This window comes from Nyctibius grandis, chromosome 2, assembly GCF_013368605.1.
Source record: "Nyctibius grandis isolate bNycGra1 chromosome 2, bNycGra1.pri, whole genome shotgun sequence".
Taxonomy (NCBI): Eukaryota; Metazoa; Chordata; class Aves; order Nyctibiiformes; family Nyctibiidae; genus Nyctibius; species Nyctibius grandis.
The window spans coordinates 42,251,684-42,273,514 of record NC_090659.1 but is presented as its reverse complement, the minus strand read 5'-3'; the positions used below and the strand labels follow the sequence as shown (position 1 = coordinate 42,273,514).

The window sequence follows — 21,831 nt, the reverse complement described above, 5'->3', positions numbered from 1 at the left end:
ACCCTCCCCCGGCCCGGGCGCAGGCGGGAGGGCTGCCGACCTCTTTCCGTAGCCGACGTGTCTGGGTTTGGGCCCGGCTTCCGCGCCGCGGGGTGCGGCCGCCCGGGCGGGCCTCGCCGCTTCCCTCCTCCCCCGCACACCGGGCCGGGGAAAGGGGCCGGAGAGGGACCCTCCCGCTCCGGCCCCTTCCCCTGGCCCGGCCCTCCGCGGCGTGGGAACAGCCGAGCGGGGTGGAGGTGGGGGCCGGGCCCTGGCAGAGGGAGGGAGGGAAGATGGCCGGGGCAGGCGCCGGGCGGGAGCGGGGGGAGGCGACGGCGGGGCGCTGCTGAGCGGCGGGGCGGGGGCGCTCGGGCCGGCGGGCCGAGCTCGGGGGCTGGGAGCCGCGGCGGCGCGGGGCAGGTCCCGGGCGGGGTTAGAAAGCGCGGCGGGGCTGGTCCCGGCGCGGAGCGGGGCTTGCGCGGGGGAGGATGAGCCCGGCGCGGCGCAGCCGGAGCCGCCCGAGTCCCGCTCTCTGCGGGGCTGCCTGTTAGTGCTGGAGGAGGAAGAAGAGGAGGAGGAGGAGGCGGCGGGCGGCCGCGGCCCGGGCGGGACGGGAGCTGCCCCGGCGGCGGCGGGCGGGGAGCGGGTTTCGGCCGAAGCTGGGCGCCGGCGGCGGCCCGGCGGCGGAGCGGCCATGCCGTGGTTGAGTGGCGGTAGACGGCGGCGGCAGCAGCAAGTGGCGGCGGGACAGGGCGGCGGGCCGCCGGCGGGCGGGCAGCGGGGCCGGGAGAGCTCGGAGCTACCGCTGCCCGCCGGCTGGGAGGAAGCGAGGGACTTCGACGGGCGAGTTTTTTACATCGACCATAACACCCGGCAGACCTCGTGGATCGATCCCCGGGACAGGTAAGGGCGGGAGGGAGCCGCCGGCGGACGAGGGAGATCCCGGGGGAAGGAGGGCCCGAGCCCGGTTCACTCCGCCGGGCGCCGGCACGGCCGCCGGGGGGGAGAGGGCGCGGAGAGAGGGGGACGGGGAGGCCTCGGAGAGGCCCTGTCTCCGCGCCCTTTCCCCCTCGGCGGCGGGGCCGGGCCCGTCGGCGACATTTTCCTTCCCCCGGCCGTGGCCGCGGGGAGGGTGTGGGCGGTGGGGCCGCCGGTGCCGCTGTCGGCGGGGCGCTCCGCCTCGCCTCACTTCGCCCCGAGGCGGGAAGGCGGGCCGGGCTAGGGAGGCCCTGTCACACCGGCCCTCCTCGGCCGATGCGTGTGGAGACCTGAGGGGCAGAGCCCCTACCCCAGCGGCTGACGAGTTTGCCGTCAGTGTTAGTGTTAAATTAGATTAAAAAAAAAAACGGGAAAGAAGGCTTTTTTTGCCCATTTTTTCCCCACTCAGGCCGAGTGCTGTCTCTGTGTGGGGGGAAGATGAGGCAGACAGGAACATACCGCCTCTGTTTATACTCCTCAAATACTGGACTATCCCCACTGTAACCGAATGGCTTGGCCATCCTGATTTATTAGCCGGGCTGAACTAATTGGCAGCAGCAGGCTGGAGGCATGCTGAAGTAATTTGGTAGATTACCTCCTCATAAAAGATAACGCTGCGTGGAGGTAAGCAAACCGGTAAATTCCTGCAGCTAATTTGACAAATACGCCGTCTGCTACAAATTAACCCGTCTTCTGCGTTCTTTTGGGGTAGTGTTTTCACGTCTTTCGGGCCTGGCGGTGCGTGGTAAGGTTGGGTTGGGCCTTTTCGTTTTAATTAGAGAGAATAAATACAGACAGGGTTTACATATTTCAGCAGATACTGCGTTATAAGCAATAGTTAAGTGTCATAGCTTAAAACTGGTGGAAGCGTGGACTATCCATAGCGGGTACTGCCTGGTAAATACAACCTCACTTGCAAGTGTTCGCCTAAAAACTTCCACGCGGAGCTGATGAACACAAGTGTCAGTATGCTAGGTGTCTGTGAAATAAGAAACATATGTCTCTGTGTATACTTTTCTATATTAAACAATGTTTTTATAGTAAGTGAAAGTTGGACAAGGACAGTTTGAACCTCAGCCAGAGTTACCTTGCCAGAAGTACGCCTGGAATGTTAAGCAGGCCACAGAAACATTTAAGCACAGTCTGGGTTAAAGACTGTAGTAGTTTGAGCGATTCCTGCCGTCTTGCACAATGATACATAACTGTTTAAATAGCCTAAATATTTACCTACCAGATCAAGGTCTTTTGTTGTTTAGACATACTTAGGTATGCACGTATTTTTTTTGCTGAGGCATTGAATATTTGTTAGTATGCTTTAGATAGCACATTTTTCTACAACATGTATATGCATTTTAATGTTCGCTTACTTGTAATATGCTGTTTTAAAGGTAACCGATGGCATAACAATGTGCCTGTGACTTGTTTGCATGTCATCCTTTCCATTAAATTTTAGAGGGTTTGCGGTTTTGTATTCTGGAATATCTTGCATACAGACAATAACCAAAAGGATTTAGCCATTTACTGCGGTGTTTAAATTCAGTTACCGTTCAACTTAAATAGTATTGCTAAAATTGTGACTTTGTGTTTTGAAGAAATGATTGAAATGCCACACGATGCTTGAAAAATTGTCTAAATATTTTACACCAATGTTTAAACTTAATTTTTTTTTTTCACATTGGGTAAGAACAGGCTGTAGAGCAGAGATTGAGACACATTGGGGCAGACAGAAAAAAACATGACGTTTTCATGAGCACATGTTGGTAGTTTCTACAGAATTCAAGTAGCAGAAGCTAGTTTTATGATTCCAGAGTTAATCTCTAGTTGAGAATAGACTACTGTTGTTACTTTAGTGAGATGTCTGTGTTCTTCTGTGTAGTGGAAAGTGACCAGTCTTTTTGGTTTTCATTGCGGCTATTCAGATTCCCGTGGGCAGCAGCAAAGTAGGAAAGGATCAGGTTAGTTGTGTTCTGCCAAAGTTTGGGAAAGAAAGGTCAGAGCAGCAGGGAAATGATACCAAACCTGTATTTTTGCAAACAGTATTTGAAAAAGTGGAGGGCAGAATAACCTACTTGTATCATATGTACCTCAGCATTTTGAATTTGGCACAGAGCGACAGATATCAGCCCCCCATTTCTGTGTTTGAGTGGTTTTGCTTCTATCCAGGAGGAACTGGACAAAACTATGGGACCTCAGGCCATGCTGCACTTGATCAGGGCTCTCAGAATCAGCACCTCCGAGCTTTCCTGTGGGCAGTAGTGTCATAAGCATCCCTACAGGCTCCTCTTTCCCTGTAGCTGGTGCTTATCAGTTTGTTTTTCTTTTCAACATTCCCCCTGAGATTTCCCAGCCTATTGTATAATTTGGTTAGAAAATTTAATTTGAAGCAGCTATTCGGTTAAAAAAAACCAAACCAAACCAAAACAAAAATCTCCTGCCTCCCCAACTTTTTTTCCTATTGAAGCCAAGAAGAGAAGGAAATACTAATGGGAGAAGTTGAGGGAGGAGAAATGTGCTATATAAAGGATTTTGGAGTTTGGGAAAGAGAAGGTGACAAGGGCAAGGGAGGTAAGTCAAAATAATAAGTGAGAGGGGATAAAGGACTCAAAAGTGGATAGCTTATGATTTTCTATGGTAAGAAAAAAGAGGCAGAATAGTAGGAGAGTGATAAAATGAGCAGATTTCAGAAGCATCTTATCTTTGGTATTGAATCAGTGGTTAGGTTGGGGAAGATACTGTGTTGATCTGTGCAGATGGTGTGTAATGAATGAATAGATGGTGGATGGTTGTCTAGCAGATCCCATAGATCTCAGAACAGAGCCATGCAGTGCTTGTTTTCATCTTGCGGTAGTAGTCATCTTTTATCTTAATAGATTGCAAGTTCTTCAACAAAGTGAACTGCCTTTTTATCTTATGTTTGCACAGTACTTGCTATATTGAGATTCTGGTCAATAACTGGGGATTGTAAATGATCTTATAAAAGACTGACTATGTTTGTGGTTGATATTGATGATCCTTGTGGCACCAAGGATCTTACTACTGTTGCTGTTTGTTACAAGACTGTTTTCAAGTGATTAGAGCTTAGCCAAAACTGTTGGAGTTTGGCGAGAGCTTTCCAAGCTGGTGAGTCTTGTTAGATTTGTTGTATGTGGAAAATTCAGCTAAAATACGTTAGTTTTTTTGAACAATGCTAGAGGAGAGGGAGTGTTTCCTTCAGCTTCTTAATGTGAGTTGTCTTGTTTGTTTGAAGATTTAAATGATCTTGTTTTGGAGTGAGAATTTTAAACTTGTAAGGTGTAGCAGTGTTTTTGCATGGAGAAATCATCCATTTGGGTCAGTTTGGGAGGCATTGAAACATCAGGTTGGGCTGGGTTAAACTTAGTTTTTAGCAGCTGCATTTGCAGAAACTTGCTGCGAGCTGGACTGCTGGTATGTTAATTGAAATCAGGGAGTGCTTGTGGCCTGTGTCCTCATCAACTTCTTAATTCTGAGACCTAAAAGCTGGTTAATTTAAGTACAGGAGAAAAACCCTCGTCTTGTAGAGGAGGTGGGTTGGCACAAGGAGTATGGGAACAAGTGGAGTTGGCGTTGGAATTTAACAGAGGGGAGGAAAATTTGGTAGGGTGTGGAAAGCAAAGCAATTGGGAGTTGGGGGTAGGGAGAAGGAGGATGGTACCTGAAGCCTGGGAAGAAAAAAGTAGGGGAACTGGACTGAAAACTAGTAGGGCAGGGAAAAACAGGTAAGAAGAAACCGGTCTGGTGAGGGTTCAGGGTGTGAGGGTGTCAGATCTTTTCTTGGCTGTACAGGGAACCCCGAGGGAAAAGAAGGAGCATTGAGTTTGGATGAGGAATCTTCAGAGTCAGAAAATACGCATGCGAGGCAGCGTGCAAAGTGTAGGTGAAGAAGGGAAGATAGTTGGAAGGTGAAATATAAGAACTATGTGTGAAATTTGAGGACAGGGGTCAGGAAGTGTAAGATGTGCTGGACAAGGAGACTGATGAAAAATCAAAATTGTAGAGATTGGAAATAAGCGGGAAAGGCTGGTGGGCTTGAAACGAGTCAGCCTAGGAAAGTCACTAGGCAGGTAATTATGCTATTAGGGGTGCAGAGTAGAAATGCTCAAGTGAATAATGGCAGAAAAGTCCAGAAGTGCTGGCTGTGTTTTGCCGAACTATTTCAGGACTTACCATTCTCATCATTTATTTGCTTTTAGCAAGTGTCTGTATTACGCAGTTTGCCTCTTTTCTCTGTGGGGTAGGACAGAGACAGTCCTTTACTACTATTGCTTCCTCTGTTACGGCAAGTGGCGAAGCGAGGTGTTCGAACCCACATGGCAGTGTGGTGCTGCACGATGCGATTTCTCTTTCCCCGGTTTGGTTTTATAAAGGAATAGGAGATTGCAAGTAAGAAGCTTAAATCAAGAGAATGTTCATGTCAATATTCAAAGCTAGAAAATTGCAGACTTATGTTGCTTAATTACTTCTTGTTATGTATTAGGAGGGCATTTTTAGTGACAAACTACTTTTTCATATATTTTCTTGCCTTATTTGATACGTGGAGAGGAGAAACTCTGAGGCCAGATCAGAGGGCTGTGAAGTGGATGAGAATCACTTCTAAAGTTTTTTTCCGAAATTGGAAGATGTGCCTCTCTTCAGCGAGGCAAAGGATCTTTTGGCGCACCGGTGCGTGATATGCTTAGAAAGGCAGTGGCCTCTTTGTCAAGGCAAGAGAATATCTCCGAGAGTATTGGATTGTATCTGTCCAGTTGAAATTACTCAGCAACCCAAAGACAATCAGAAGAAGCATTTAAATACAGATTTTTCACAAATAGCATTTTTCTGGGCCTGGCTTAAACCCCTGCACTGACAGTTGCAATTAGTGTCATTCAGTATTAGAATTCAAATACTTCTCTTCCAAAGCATCAGAAAGATGAAGGCAACAGGATAGTTAGTACCACTGCCATTTCTGAAAGTTTGCTTCAAGTTTGTATGTGTTTTCAGACTTTTTGCATCTACTTCCTTTTTGTTGTATTTTGATTATCAACTGTGTTAACACATGATTTTGTTTTGAACTAAAGCTATTTGTGGAATGGGAAGAAAACAAAGTGATTGTTGATCGTTATTTTAATATTCCCTCTGAAAACATTGCGATGACTGGACAGATTTAAATCACATGCTTTTATCTGACTGTGATGCAGACTATTGACATAAAACACAACATGTAACCTGTAGGGTACAGAAATGTATCTTTAGAAGTGATGCTTTGAAAGTGTTTAAAGGGGAGCAGAACTACTGAAACACTAATTTGGTTGTGATTTTATCAATAGGCTCTCTAGGCAGTCAGTGCCAAGCTCACAAGAGATGGAGATGATTGTGAAGGAAAAAAAAATTAAAATTGAATGAATATGGATCTGGAAAATATTCTCTCCCATGAGAGAAAAAGAGCTGAATTTATTCAGCTGAAGAGGTGTTAAAGAAGCGGTTTAAGTACTGTTCATAAAACCAGATGATACTGGAGACTTAAGAGCTCTTTTGTTTGGTAGATTTATAATAATATCTGATAGTCAGAAGTTGAACCCAGAAATATGATATATTTTTAATAGTAAGATATTAAATGTCAGAGTAGTTTTTCCACTCCTTTAGCTCTCTAGATTAAATTATCTAATTCATTTTTTTTCATGATTTGTCAGCTATCTCTTGAAGTCTCATTGTCTATGGCCATCTATTTTTAGTGCCTCCATTGTGCGATATATCATTTGACCTATATATAATATATATAGCTAAATGTATCTCATAAGGATTGGCAGAGCAGCCATCCTTTCATTAGAAAGTGGAGAGCTTCTCTATCTGGTTGTTCCTCTTAACACAGCAAGGAAGAAATCAAATTTATCCCTGTCACTCGAGGCGTCTGGGTCACTGCAGTTGCATCATTTGATTACCTCAAGTTAGCAGTGAATACATTGGGCTTGATAGAATTTGTATGAAAAACATTGCATACGAAGCAGTGCTTGAGATCCAGATGTTTTGAATTTTCTGTGCAAATGTCAAGCCTGGATGCAGCCACAGCGTGGATGGGAAAGCTGTGCAGCTGTGCGACTGCTCTCTTGGCATGTGACTGGGAATACATGCTGCAGCACACGGTGTTGAGAAAGGGCTGCGGTGCCCCAAGCCTCCCTGGGCAATCTGCACATATTTGTACTTTAGTTCTTGTTCAGAATAAATCAGTAATATTTTTAAAGGCATGCTGTAGCTGACATTTGTTTTGAAAGTTTCACCCATACATATATGCCATCATAAATCTTCTCTGCCTTTCAGGAGGGAGATACAGTCATATTTTTTTTTCATTCTGGTCTGTAGGTTTTCGAATAGGCAGATATTTAACTTTACGTTGTGACTGACTTCCAAGAAAAAGCTTATAATTAAAAATGAATTGTAGGCGCAAGCATCCTAGAATTCATGTTAGTTAGTATTAGGTATGTTTTTCAAGCTGAATCTTTCATTTGATTGATAGATTCTGATAACAAGTAAATGTTAACCAGCTGATTTCACGGTAAACATTTTTAAATTATTGCTTTTTTTTTTTCTTCTTGATCTCAGCTCTCTGATTTAAATGTTTTAAAAAAGTAGCTTTTAATTTCTTGTCAGATTCATGTTGCTTTGGAAAAAGCAATGCCTGTATGAAGTGAGCATTCATGTTTTCTGATAAACTACTCCTGTGATTCAACGTTGTTAAAAATGAGTGCTACATCTCCAGTCACTGAGGTGTATAGATGTTTTCAGTAGTATTTCAGTGTCTCAGAAAGTAGAGGTGGGAGGCATCCACTCTTTCTTCCTGAAGGTGAAAGGTTTTCCTTATAGTACAGTAGTAATTAATTATGGTTTACTTAATTGGTTTTTATTGGTTAAAATAGATATACTTTGAAAATCTAGCTTAGGTAGCATAAAACTGCAAGATCTAATGCATATGTGCTAAAGCATCAGAACAGCTATTGAGCCATGGTAACCTCATTAAGAAAAAAACGCTGTTAAGCATTTTGTAAAAGGTGAAGGTTATTTTGTGTGCATGTGTAGTTTTTAACCTCTAAATGGAAGTGTTTTCAGCAATTAAATAGTGAATGCAGACACCTGCCTTATTGTATTTGTGTGCATACTAGAAAGGACTAAATTAGCACTTGTGACTTCAGTGTGTTACAGCAATGTGATGAAGATCTTGTGAGGGCTTTTTCTTGAAGAGTTCTGTATTGGTTGCCTCACATACGAATTGGATCTTATAAACTGAGAAACCGTGATCTGTCGGATGTTGTCAGTGCTCAAAACTGTCAGAAAAGGTACTTTCCGATTTCTTGTATGTGTAAATCAATGTATATCTGCGTCAGTGTAGGCGTAACGGTTGTATTTATTGTCATTAAACAGCACCAAGCATTGGTAAAAGAAAATCGGGTATATGCATTAACATAGTGTGGGGGGAAAGTGTCTGCTTTTCAGGATCTATAATCTGCACGTATGAGAATGCAAGATTTGAAATGTCACAAGGCTGGGGCTGGGTTTTAAGTTCTGTTATCTGGAGAAAAAATTACAATTTAGGCTTGGATTCTAGTGATAAGTTTAGTTTGAGAGATAACAACTTTGTATTTTTAGTGAATGTAAATATAGTGACAGCACTGTGCAAACATAAGAAAAAATGACTTGTAGGCAATAAAAAAAAAAAATTAGAAACTTATCTATAGTAAAGTCCTCTTAAGAAGCTTCACAAAGGTGTCTGTTAAATGTAATGTTGGCTTATGATTTTGTGTTGTTTACCAGAAAGTAGAGCTTTGTAAAATTCTGAGGCCAAACAGAAGTATTTAGTTGATATTTTGGTGAAACAAAGTAAAACTATTACTTTTTCTGCCTACAGTTAAAAATAGAACTTCCTGAATATCTTATCTCTTGCAGATGTGACAGTTCACATTGACCAGCAAAGCCAGCCAGTATCGCAGCTTTTAAGTAATCTTCAACTTGTTTCTGGTTGAAAAAAGCTAGCTAAAGAAAACGCGCTCTAGGTACTGTCCCTACCTCTCTGCCTGCCTTGGCAGAGCAGCGTGCACGCTCAGCAAGGTTTCGCAATGCAGCACCCCTGAGCTACTAGTTAGCTGCTGCCAAAAGCAGCAGTGTCCTCCCCACCAGCCACATGGTCTCGTCCTTCTCTTGCACTGGGACCAGTGCTTATCTGACCTTAGGGTAAGTCAAATTAGCAAAAGAACCTTTATGCAGTATTTCATTTGTCTCTTTTTGGGGAGGGTGGTTTTCAGCCAGTTTAGTTCCCTAAGATGACTTAACCTTCAGGGCAGATGAGTATTTAAGTGGCTTATGTCAATTAACTTTAATTCAATAAAGAATTGGATTAGCCAAAAGCGATGAGTCAGTTTAAAACCTTCTTTGAGTAAATCCACTTTGTGAATGGCAGTCCTGACTACTGATTTTTAAAATACCTCCATAGTAAAACTCTGAATAAGCTTCAGGTTATGTTTAAAATGGAAGGATTCACTTTTCAGACATAAGGTGGATGTATAAAAGCCAACAGAAGTCAATTAAATAGGTGTCAGAGTCAGTTTTTCAGTCGAGTAGCAGCACTGAAGTGGCTATTAAGAAGTGAGAGGGCTACAAGCAGCAGAACCAATTTGGGGACTGAGTTTGGGTAGCAGCAGCAGCTTGGAAACACTCATGAAAGATTTGGTGAAGTCAGTGGTGAGCATTGCCATCACTGGCAGGGCATGAAGTTAGTGTGTGAGAGAACTGGATGTAGGACCAGATGGGTGTCTGGGGAGGATATCAGCAGTGTGGTACCTTAGAGGTGTGTGCGAGAGGGAACTGAGTATAAGATCAGCTAGATGCGAGGAGGATTTTGGTTTGGTGTAGAGGTGTAGGGTGTGACTGGGGAAGGGTGGAGCATGAAAAGGCATGTTGAGGTAATAACAAAAATTACATAGCAGCTACTGGGGGGACTTGGAAGGTGGCTTCATCACCAGTGTTTGGAGCTATAACTCATCAAAAGATTGTGACAGTGTGACTGGAGAACTTTTTAAGAGACCTGAATGGATCAAGGTTGAAATTGCCAGGTTGTAGAGGAGGAAGTTGTAATATTTGAATTAGATGAACAAAACTTTTGTTGCTCTGCTTATGGAGAGGAACAGGGACCTTGATGTTGTTTTTTTTTGCCTTGCTACCAATCCCAGACCTGTTTTGTGGAGATAAATCCCTCAGTTCTTAACTGGTCATTAATGGCAAGGGCATGGGGAGGTACGCTTTGTTCTGCCATGCTACAAGGGTCTTGATCATTTCTTGATTCTGTTCCAGACAGGAAAATTAATTTGGACTTAGTACAATTAGGGTGTGCTAAAAGCATGGCAAGACATGATTTGTCACTTTTAATGGCCCATTGGATCGTTTGAGTCAGCCATTTAGTACAGCTAGCCTTCTGGCAAGGCTTGCTCTAGATATATGTTGCATGATCAAATAAGCTGGAGTATTTCTCAGTTTGTTTCTCTGCCTTTTTGTGGTCGTTTGCTGGAGTAGGAAAGGCTCTTGCATCCAGTGATGAGCTTGGTGGTCTCCCTGTGGTTTGCAGGATGGAGGCAATTCTGTGCTGTACTGTTAGCTCTGTTGGCTGAAGGAGCTGGTTGCCATCAAGGGCTGAATTAGTGAATATCAAAAACTGAAGTGACTAGGTTTTTTATTTTTGTTTTCAAAGACTTTTCTATTTCAGTATATTTAATTGGCAATGGGACAAAAATAAAGTGCAGTGATATCAACACCCTTGAACCAGCAACAGAGAATCAAAGGCTATCTTTCATAGCTTTCTGAAAGAGTTATTTTCAAGTTGAAATATCTATGGAGAATCTTGTTGAAACTATTTGATTTATATTGTACTTAGGCTGAAGCTCTTTCACACACACAGTGATTAGGATTCTTTATGGCAAAATGCAAAGTTTGGTATCAAAGCTGAAAATGCATATTTCAGAATTGATTTATTTAATCTTGGATTACAGTTTAAACAGCTAAAAATATGAGTTTTAAAAACCTTAATACACAACACGTTCTTAGAAAGAGTGGCTTATCCATGTTTGGGAAGGCAGCTGAAGTACTACATAATTATCTAACTCTATAGCATAAACAAATTGTGACACACTTCTCAAAGGAGGATACAGTCCAAAGTTACTTGGCTTGAACAGCAATTCCGTGCATGCTTAAAAGAGAATTTCAGAATAAAAAGTAAACTACCATTGTTTTTTTTTTTTTGGCTATATAGGGATAATTAGTAGATGGAGAAAGTATTGCATGTGTTTGGAAATTACTGTTTAAACACTTGTGTGTCTTCTGCTTCCCCCTGATTACATCTTGTGGATAAGACTAAGACTCTCAGTATTAAAGATATAATATGGCACGTAGGTAAAATCCCCGGACCTCAAACTTCAGAATAAGTTAACCAGAAAACCCAAGAAAAATTGATTTAGTGACCATCATGGCTGTTGGATCATAGATCAGTTTTAGTAGTATCTAAATAGTCTCTAACACTATAGTTGATGACTAACACAAATTGACCTGATGATTATCCATTAGGAGCTAGAGAAAGCGTAACTGACCTCTCCTTTATATAATAAAAAAAAGTACGTGGAAATGCATGTAAAGACTGGAAATGCAATAGACAATTTGTCAAAATTCATTTAAAGAACATGTATTCGTTGCGTATTCATATGCTTATTTCCAGCTGTATGCAGTGTACTGAGTGATGACAAATTAAAAGAAGTGTATGCTACTTTGTGTTGGTTTGAGTTGTCTTATCTTTACTTTTCTGCCAGCTCATAGTTTATTCAAGGAAAAACCTAGTGGTGCTCTTGTGGCTATGGGTGTACTGAGATTTGTGATAAATAGGCACCATGTGCTCAACACTCTGCACAGGCTTTTGAATTCCACTTCTTGTTTAATGGAGCTGCTCAGTTGGACCAAGTAAATTATAGAATTATTTGTTTATAAAGATATTTACTGGTACCAGCTTGCAGAAAGATGGTTAAAAATGCTCGCCTTTGAAATGATGGTCTAATTGCTTGTGTCTTGAGATTCCTCTTGAGTAATCAAATACAGTCCTTCTCTAAATATACCTATGCATGTGAGCTTCCAGTGTCTTCATTTGATAATGCTTCAGACAGTGAATTCTTGGTTTAGAAGCACTTTGATAATCCATTGTAGCCTACTTCTTAATTGCAGTTTGATTTTTGATGCGGCTGTCTCGTCTGTACGGCAAAAGACATCGTTTTGACTAAATCTCTCTGTTTCACAGAGGTTTTAAAAAATTATTTTTCCCCAAAGGAAGGTAAAAGCATTTTAATTAAAAATGGTCAGGTATGATCAGCTGTACTTTGCGTCTAGACTGGTTAGCCATAAATGTGTGTTGGCTCTAGGGGAACTTTGGGAGTAAATCTCATGTCATCAAGAGGAAGATCTGTTGTGGAAATTTCTTTTTAATTTTGCTTAGTTCTCAAGCCTTGGAAACCACAGCTTAATGCACACATGGTCCAGTATTTTAATGTACTTGGTTATATCCAGGACTTCAGAAATAAGTGACTCTCCAGTTACGTGTATTAATCAAAAGTGGATACAACATACTTATACAGGAATCCAAGAAATACCAGATTTCTTAAGCCTTTTGCTTTAGTCAAGGGGAATATGCACAGAGGCAGAGAGATCCTAGGGCTTGGCCTGATCCTTCCTTTTATGTTGTTTGTGTTTAATAGTTCTCTACACTTTGAGAGTCTTGGGTACTGATTCAGCTAAACTTCTTGATTTCTCATAACACCATATAATGCACTGAATTTAAGCAGCTTTTTTTTTTTATCTTAATGAATGGCTAGTTTCAGGTAAGTCCCTTTAAATTGATCTGCAGTGTGGAGCATGATTACTGTTCTTGAAGTCTGTTAGTTAAGTGCCTTCTATTCAGGAAGATGATGATGTTGAGGAAAAAAATTAACTGCTGAACCCTGCATATTTGTCTTAAGCAGTGTTAAAGTGGTAGGTTGGGATTTCTTGGGGGGGGGGTTGTTTTGGGGTTTTTGTTTTGAAGAGATATAGCTGCAAACTTTTTTCCAATAAATTGTTAAACCCTTTAATTTTTTGCTTTTAAAAAAATCTTTCCCTTTAGCCTATTTTTGGAGTAAAAGTCAAGATGTTTATGTTCAGGCTGACTCTTGGATTCTGATTGATTGATGGTACTATGAAGATACTGTATTTCCAGTTCCAGGAATTATTTTCTTATTGTAAAATAAGCTGCTTTGCAAATTCCTGATTGTCTTTTTAAATAGCTTTCTTTATGCACTTGTATGAAGTTTTGGAGGCATGTTTCACATTTCTTCAGTTAAACATGATAGAAGGCTTTCAGAGCAAAAAGCCCTTTTACTCCATGAGCATGTATCCAAACACAAATGTGTAGGAAGGAGTATGTGAATGTTTTGTGCAATATCATTTAATCATCTGAAATTTCAGGTAACTTACCATCTACAAGCTGTCTTACAGCTGTAGCCTGGATGCTTCTGTTGGTAAACATTATTCTGACTTTACAATTTGGAAGGCTGGAATTGAGCAATGTTTGTGGGAAATGATCTATGGAAGATTTTCAGAGACATGATCAGTTTTGTTGTGGTTTTGTGTTGTTTTTTTTTTTTCTTTTTTTTAAAAAAAGAAAAAACACAATAGTGTTTCCTGTCATTGGCTGTGAATGTCACTTGGAACCTCCTAATGCTTTGTACTGAATCTGTTCTTAGGCATACAAGGGTGTCTTAGGGAATTATCAGCTACCTTCATTTTTAATACATTTTCAGAACAGCCTGTGGAAATTTTGGCATAAATTTTGATATCCCAGCTTTTTCTCTTTTAGTGTCATGTGCTTAGAAAAAAAAGTCTTAAGTTTTCCCAGAAGGACATCTAAAAAAACCTTGAACATTTCGTTTAACTTAGATGTAAACCTGTTTTCATGCTAAGCCAGGTTATAGGGTGTCTTTCTATGACTTAATAAAAGGCAAAACACCAGATGGTTCATATGGATGAAGTGAGAGAGATATATATGTGTATTTTTTTTTTAAACAAACATTCATAAAATTTGTCACAATATTCTGGAAATCTGACAGACCAGATAAAACTCCAGTAATTATGGAAAATAGTCCATTTTTGTCAACTTCTCCCTTCCTCTGAAATATTAAGTGCCTTGTATGTAGAGCTTGTTATAGGTACAGAGTGAACTCTCTTGTACCACTGTATGCTGTAATATTGTGTTAGGTAAATTACTTCTGGGAGTATCTTGTAGATCTGCCCGTGCCTGTTCAGGGCTTCTGTTTGGTAACAGGATGATGTGGCTGATCTTGTTCTCTGGACATCTCCATGCTAGGAGTCAGCCACGTCCTCCCTTCTGTTTCACAATATCTGCCAAACAACTCTAAGGCAATAGTGCGCTTTCGTTGGTATTGACCAGGACTCGATTTGGATCCTTGAGTTAAAACTTTCTCTTCTTTTGCTGGTTTCTGTCTTGTACGAAGGTTTTTGGCCATTACCTGATTCTTTTGGAAATAGTATCTGAAAGAGGATATTGATAACGTTTTTTTTTCTAATGCCTTATATGTAAGGGGTTCAGAATTTTTAAAAAGTTTTGTTGTTCTTGTTTTAAAATACAGCTGCTTCACTTTATCGTTAAAACTTACTGTAATAAATTTCTGGAATATCTCCTTTGTGTAATTATGTACGGTATGTGAACATCTGGGGTTTTTGAAGTTTTGCACATATGACCGTTTGCCCACACTGTTCTTCAGATATTTGTTTTATTCTTTCTGAAGTCAGTTGATAAAGAAAATCATGTTTATTTTTTACCTTAATCACAACCATAAGTTTCTTTTCTTTACATTTAGAATCTATGGAACATTTATAAAAAGCTTTTCTGTCCTTTTTAAAAAATAAATTACTCTGTGTCCAAAACTGTGGTTCCATTAGGAACACCCCAAAACTGTGGATAGTGTCCTGGCTGTGGAAATTTTCTCCTTGCCCTCCAGTCCATGAATGGTGTTCTTTAAAATGCAAGTCTTTCAAGATCATATGTTCATTTTTCTGTCTTTGGCCTTTTGTGTATGTGTTCTGAAGCTTATTTTCCAAAGCAGATGAAGATTTTAATACTGATGCCTGTATCCAGATATTTTTAGGATGTGTCTCCTATAGAGAAAAAAATATTTTCCTGAAATGTTATACAGATTAATATGCTCTCAATGTAATGTTAGTACATTATGTTAAAAATGAAATAGTTCCCCTTCACTGTGATTTCTGTCTGAAATTCGGAATACATCGGGTTTTTTCTTCCCATTAGTGAAGATGGTCAGATGTCTAGACTTTTACAAGAATAAATTCCAAATAGTTGTCAGAGCACTTTGGTTAAAGAATTTGTGAACGTTTTAAGATCCTACACCTGGTAGAATTTAAAATACATGAGTTTTTCTGGGGTTTCGGGGGTTTAGGTTTTGTTGTGTAGGGTTTTTTTTGTTGCTGTTAGGAGAGGGAAATCTGTGCTATGAATAGAACGCTAATACAGGAGATTTTCCCTGAGTCCACGTTTTACCCATTTTATATAGTCTCTGTGTGCTAGCAGGCACGCTTTTAAAATGTTGGGTGGGTTGTTGTTTTTTTTTTTCATGGTAAAAATAGCTTGCAGCTTATTGAAAAACAAGGCAGACCTGTGCCTCAAAATCCAAATGAAACTGCTGCTTAGATGAGGCTCTAAAGAGGGCATTTATATGTTGTGGAATGAATGGCATGCCTGCGCTAGCTCCCGCAGGCCGGATATTTCCAAGGTATCAGCCCGAGCTGTATATACTGCTCTCTTCCCCCTTCGGATCCAAAGGTTTCTCCCTTGGCAAGGTCCAAAGGACCCCTGGCCGCGGTGGGGAGATTGGGGTGGTGAGTGGGGAGTGGCAGGGGAAAAGAAAAAAATGAGCAAGGTAACCATATGTGTGTGTTTTGGGTTTTATTTTTTATGATTTTCCACCCCAACTGTCCTGTGATAGTTCGTAGACTCCTTGTACTTTGTGAGCTAGCGTTGTTTTTCTAATCATTGTTCTTTGAGCAGTGCAGTCAGGAATTTCCTGTTCACGTTTTACTACAATGGTTTGTTTAAAATGATAGACTGCAGTCTTTTTCCTGACCTAAAACTAGATTAGCCTTGAATGTCGAAGAGAAGTCGGACAAATAAAGAGAATAGACTGTATTTGCTTATGTCACCCGGAGAGGCCTTTTAACCATGGGCTCCGTTATATCAAATACCACAAGTCATGTTTCTTAAATATTTATTAAGAGAAATAAACATAGTTATTGTATGAACTGGCACGTCTCCAGATTCCTAGGTCTTTGATTCTCATGGGTGGGTCGCTTTTAATCAGGAGAAATATTTTTAATCAAGACTGCTGATATCTACTGGATTACTGAATACAATGTTACCTCAGTTCTCCCCTCGCCCCTCATTGTTACATTTACAAAATGCAACAAAATAAACCTTAGCAAAGTTCAAGTTATAAAATGTGGCAACAAACTATCAGGAAATACCCAAATTGGGAATGAACCTGCCTTTTCTGGGTGTACCTGGTGCCTGTGTGAAGGAAAAAGTAGCATACTCTTTGTATGTATTGCCATATGTTTGCTTTCAAATTTGCGGGAAAGAAAAATCTCCTAAGCCCAGCAGTGTTACATGCACAAGGAATTGCAGCATCCTTATTATACAATTTATGCTTATTTAGGCCAAGTTCCTTGTATAACACTGCTAATCTATGTAAATAGTGCACACCTGTATTGATGGAACAGTACAGGTAATAAGGCTATTGATTTTTATCTGGAAAGAGATAACATTTCAGTGTTTAAAAACAATGTATGACCTCCACTTTGGGTTTTTATTTTACAGAAAAATTACTCTAACATAAATTGTATTATGGTGTGGCGCAGAAGTTTTATCCCATTTTGGAGGGATGGTGTATCGTCCTGCCTGAGTTGGCTACCGAGATCGTTACTGACAAGCGTCAAACTCATGAATATACACTTTATACAATGCTCTTGGGTATTTTTAATGCAAGAATGTGTGTGAAAACATGCATGTGAAATTCTGATAAACCTGCTAAATTAATTTTTCAAGCTAGGGGAGGTCGGATTTGTAAGGTTGCAGAGTCTATAGCTGATATGACACACAGGCATGTCATTACAAGGGTGTTGCCAGTTAAAATACTCAGCTGTTATGGTATTTCCAGCTTAGCATCTATGTTCCACCCAGCAAATAGTCACATAAATAGGCCTAGCTGTGAATTTTTACAGGAACTATTTAACGTATTTTTAAAGAAAATAACATTTGGAAGGGAAAACATTTGGGTAGCTTGCATGTGAATGTCTAGGGTAGGGCAGGGAGATGCCTTGCAGGGTACTGAGCCTGATATACTGAAGAAGCTTGCAGTAGATGTTATGTGGAAAATGTTACCGTTTATAGAAATCAGGTATTTCCGTGAGTACGGGAACTAATGAAGTCTGGTTTCCTGTGGGTTTGTGTCTTACGGCTGGTTGACTTCAGTGTCTGGGAAGGTGAAAGTTCTGCCGGACGCTTTTTGCCTTGCATTTGGGGTATTTGTATCCACTTGCTCGTGAGCAGATTTTCTGATACCTGATTAGGTGTCAACACGGGTTTCTCACGTTCTCCAAGGCCTCTTACTTTCACAAAACTTCTCAGGTATTTGAATTATCTAGGGGGTTTCCCTAAAATTTGAACCTCATCAATGGAAAAAAACTAATAGACTTAGGTCTATTAATTAATAATGTTATTAATAAAAAACACATCCATATTTTTATAGGAGATGGGACTACAAGCCCTTGATTTTTTTTATGCCCCTGTTGTCTGCTAGCTTCTAGCAGCCAGTTCATTGAAACAGAAGCCAATTCCTAAAGACAAAGTGGCATTTTCACCTAATAAGAAATACAACTTGAGATTAGTGTGCCAGATTTTCTAGTAAAGGCTTGAACTATAATCGTTCTGTGGTGTGTGTGCAATGGATGCGCTATTCCCCCACAAATGAAACAAAGCATTAGACAGATTTTGGTTTCCAGTGTAGCTGTTGGGGTGCGTTGCCTGTGGTATGCTGCCTGGCTTTTAGGTTTGGTTCCCTGTATGCGTGAACAAACAGTGCAATCTTGAGTAGAGAACCAGAGTTCTGCAGAAGGTTTATCAGTGCGATACCTGCTATTAATGTACCTCCTGGGGCTGTTAGCAGTCGTTTTTTGTTTATAAGGATCAGACATGTATTGTGTGGAATACTGCCAAGGGTAGTGGGTGCCAATGGTTTTGCTGTCAGCAAAGATTGTTGACCTTGGTTTTGACCTTCATTAAGCACATATTTTTCTACCTGGAAAAGCTGGAGTTCAGTAAGCTTGGGTGTGAATAAACAGAGCCCTCGATCTTCCATGTGAATGCTTTTCGTGTAGCAATATGGGTGAGTAGTTTATTCCACTAGATGAAGTAAGTGAGGTGAATAAGGTGAGTAAGCAATTTCATTATGAGACGCTCTCAGTTGTGTCTAAATGCTATGTTGCAAATTCGGCTCGTGCTTTGAGCTGGTCGGGAGCCAAGTGGCTGTGGTTAATTCATCACCGAACCTGAGCTAACAAGCCCTGTGCAGGCCAGGTTATATTAGATGGAGCTCCGTGCCACACTGAAGTAGCTGGAAGCTGTACGCATGGGAGCCAGGGCAGAGCTGCTTTGGGTCTGCTGGATACACCTGGTGTAGACAAACTCTAGAAGTGTGTGTGTGGAGTAATTAATTTACTATATGAATTTACAGTATCTTTACTGTAATGTTACTTTCTTCACAGAGATCAGTTAACATTCTTTTTGTGCAAGCTGTAGGCGCTAGTTATTTCTCGTAGGGTTGTATTTATAAAGTATGCATAAAATGTGCGTTGTCATATTATGTATCACCAGTGTTAGTTAAATGTATTCATAACTTTCTTACCTGTTGATTTGCAGTAGTATAGCATTTTGTATATAACAAAGTTATCTTAAACAAAGATCTTTGAAATAAAGCCATGACTTCAGGAAGATTTCTAATATAATCCAATCACAATAGCTACTTGGAAAGATAAGTTGAATCTTCAAAGTAGGCAATTAAATTACTCTTTTCAATACTTGATAGAAACAGAAAAGAGCCTTTAAGTTTTTATTGCCAGTCTTCCAAAATCTTGCTTTAGACTCATTGTCCCGTCTCCCGGCTGTATTACTGCAATGCCTTTTCTGACCTCCTCTTCTAGTTGTTGTGAAATACCAGTCCTAAAATGCTGTTTGCCTATTTTAATCACATTTCTCCAAAGCAGGAGAGAGTATGGTTCAGTGGTACCAGTTTGGGATTTGGGAGACTGGTGTTCAGTTCTCTGCTCTGCCAGATGTTTTTTTTGTGTACTGTTATTTTTAAACTCGTTGTATCTGGTGTTCAGGTGGGTACTAATTACGGTATTTCTTAACGTTATGGTGGTGTTCTGATCATAAATGAATAATGTGATTGTATGAGTACAACTAAAACAAGAGTAATGTAAAGATTCAGTTCACTTTTTGGCTTTGTTTGCTAATGTTCGTGCTTTTCGTTTGTAAAGCGCTTCCTAAAATCAGTGATACTTCGGCAGTTTCAGTTAGAGCCTTCCAAAGGTAGAAGACCTCAGTTCCTGAATCTTGTGTTACTTTGCCTAGATATTTGAAATAAAGTTTTGCTGATGACACCAGGAAGAAATGTAGCAGTGAGCAATCTTGATTTGAGGATGAAATGGTGTGGTCTCTCTCTCCCTCTTCCCCGTCCTTTCTACCTTGCTCTCAAAGGCAGTAGGTATAACGTTTTTTAAGGAGTATTAAAAATTGTTGGGGTTTGTTGATCTTCATATTCATATTACAGTTGTGCTTGCCAAGCACAATGCGATAAATGTAGATGTTTCTCATTTTCTGCAAGTGTACTTTCTCTCGTGTTAAGCTGTGTCTTTTAGCTATGTAGCTTGAGTTAAAAGTTTTTTGTGTTAGGTTGATGAGGGCGAGTAATAGGTGTCTGCCACGGTACAGAATGGTTGGCAGCTTAGCCTGTAGTGATTTTGTTTGGGGAAAGCATAGCCGTAAGGTCATCAGAATACTTTGGAAATTAATAAGATGTGTGTGACTATTGACAGTGTGCAATAGGAAAAACTGTATTTATAAATGAGTGTGAAGTAACTCTCCAGTTTCTCCTCTGTGACACTGCATCATGTCAGCATGTGCTGCTCCTGTGCCAGCTCCTGAGGCGGGAGCTGCTTCCCACTCCTGTGCGCTGGAGCAAGCTCGAGGAGCGTGTGCCATGAGGCAGCGTGGTGACACTGGCGTGACGCTGGCAGAGGCACTGCTGAAGCCGGTCCTCCTAGCGTAGGAAGCGGCTGCCCTCTGCTCTGGAGGACTGGGGTGGCTCCCAGTGCTCTGAGAAGGCATTTGTGTGCTTCCAGGAAAGAAAGATGGAGATAGTACTAAGAAAGGAGGTTTTTTTTTTTTTGTCGTTGTTCAGATAGCTACGTATTTTGTACAGTCAAAATTTACACTTATAAAAGCTTGTGATTAACAGCAATGTAAAGGGAACAGAGTAATTTGTGCCATTAATTTGTGTATATATGAGGAAGCACACGTCTGATCTGGAAGGTGTGTCTGAGAATGCTTTTGTAGTTCTCTTGTTTTGGAAATTGGAGATCAAAGCGGTGTAGGTTCAAAACAATGGAGGAATGTGCTGGACTTAATTGTACAAAATACATGAGGATGAGCTGTTTATTGAGGACAAGGCGAGTCTATTTCCATGGCTACTTTTGAAGGAAGCAAGAAATAAAAATAAAATTAATCGTGGATCTCTGAAGACAATTATTTTTTTTTTTTTTTTTCTTCTCAACATTAAAGTTCGGATGTTAAAAGTTGCCAGAAGAACTTGTCTGTGCTTACAGTATCTCACAATATCTTTCATACCTGTTAAATTAAACCGTGTGTTAGACAAACTGCATTTGTAGAATTTGTTTTCCTTTTAAAAGCAATTACAGTCTGTACACAAGAGCTCTTTAAACATTTTTGTTTACTTTTATACTGTTCTTGGATTGCATAAAATGTTACATTGTGAAATCATTTTGCCTCAGTTGTCAATAAATTGTGTGTTATCCTTTCAAGTATTCTGAATTTACATTATGGCAACAATGATGGTATCCCATTCTTTGCTCCCATCAGCATTCATTTTCTGGGAAGAAGTAAATGCTGAATAGTGCCCCTTTTATGTGCTTGCTGGAATTTTGAGAAGTACAGATTATTCAGTCAGTAGAAATGTGCTTGCGTCTGTGGATGTCCACCCTTAGCATTGCTGTAGTGCCACCTCAGAAAGCAGTGTGGTTTAGAGATATCTTGGGTAGTTGATATGCTGCCTTGCACGTAGCTCTCTGTTTTAGAGAGTTTGGCGTTTCTTTTTTGTGTTTTTTTTTTTTTTGGGGGGGGGGGAATCGGTGTTCTTCCCCAATTATCATTCCACTTGAGGCTTGACTGGTGTCTTAAATTAGTGTATTTATTACTGCTTCTTTCTTGAGAGGAGTTAGGGAAAATTAATCACCTCCATAAAACTAATTTTTGCAGGACTTAGAAGCATTAACTCGTTGTGAGTAAGATGCATTGCTCAATATATATCCAGAAGGAAGGAGGGGGTCTAGACCAGTCATATCTGTAAAACTTAGGCTTCCATTAAAATGTAGCACAGCAACAGGATTCAACTGGGCGTGCAGTGAGGCTCCTTGCATCAGAAGGCTGTTCTGAAAAGA

At 40.8% G+C, this 21,831-nt stretch overlaps 1 protein-coding gene across 5 annotated transcripts in view; it reads left to right on the top strand.

The window, feature by feature from the left end:
- The first annotated feature begins 408 nt into the window (after positions 1–408).
- Positions 409–21,831, top strand: part of WWC3 (WWC family member 3) — a 107,469-nt gene continuing 86,046 nt past the window's right edge. For 4 of the 5 annotated variants that reach the window (XM_068425098.1, XM_068425099.1, XM_068425097.1 and 1 more), the window contains exon 1: positions 597–882. In XM_068425098.1, coding sequence (XP_068281199.1) covers positions 674–882 — 209 coding nt within the window. In that variant the 5' untranslated portion in view covers positions 597–673. Of the gene's footprint in view, positions 883–21,831 lie in introns of all 5 variants that reach the window. The other variant, XM_068425094.1, reaches the window with a different exon arrangement.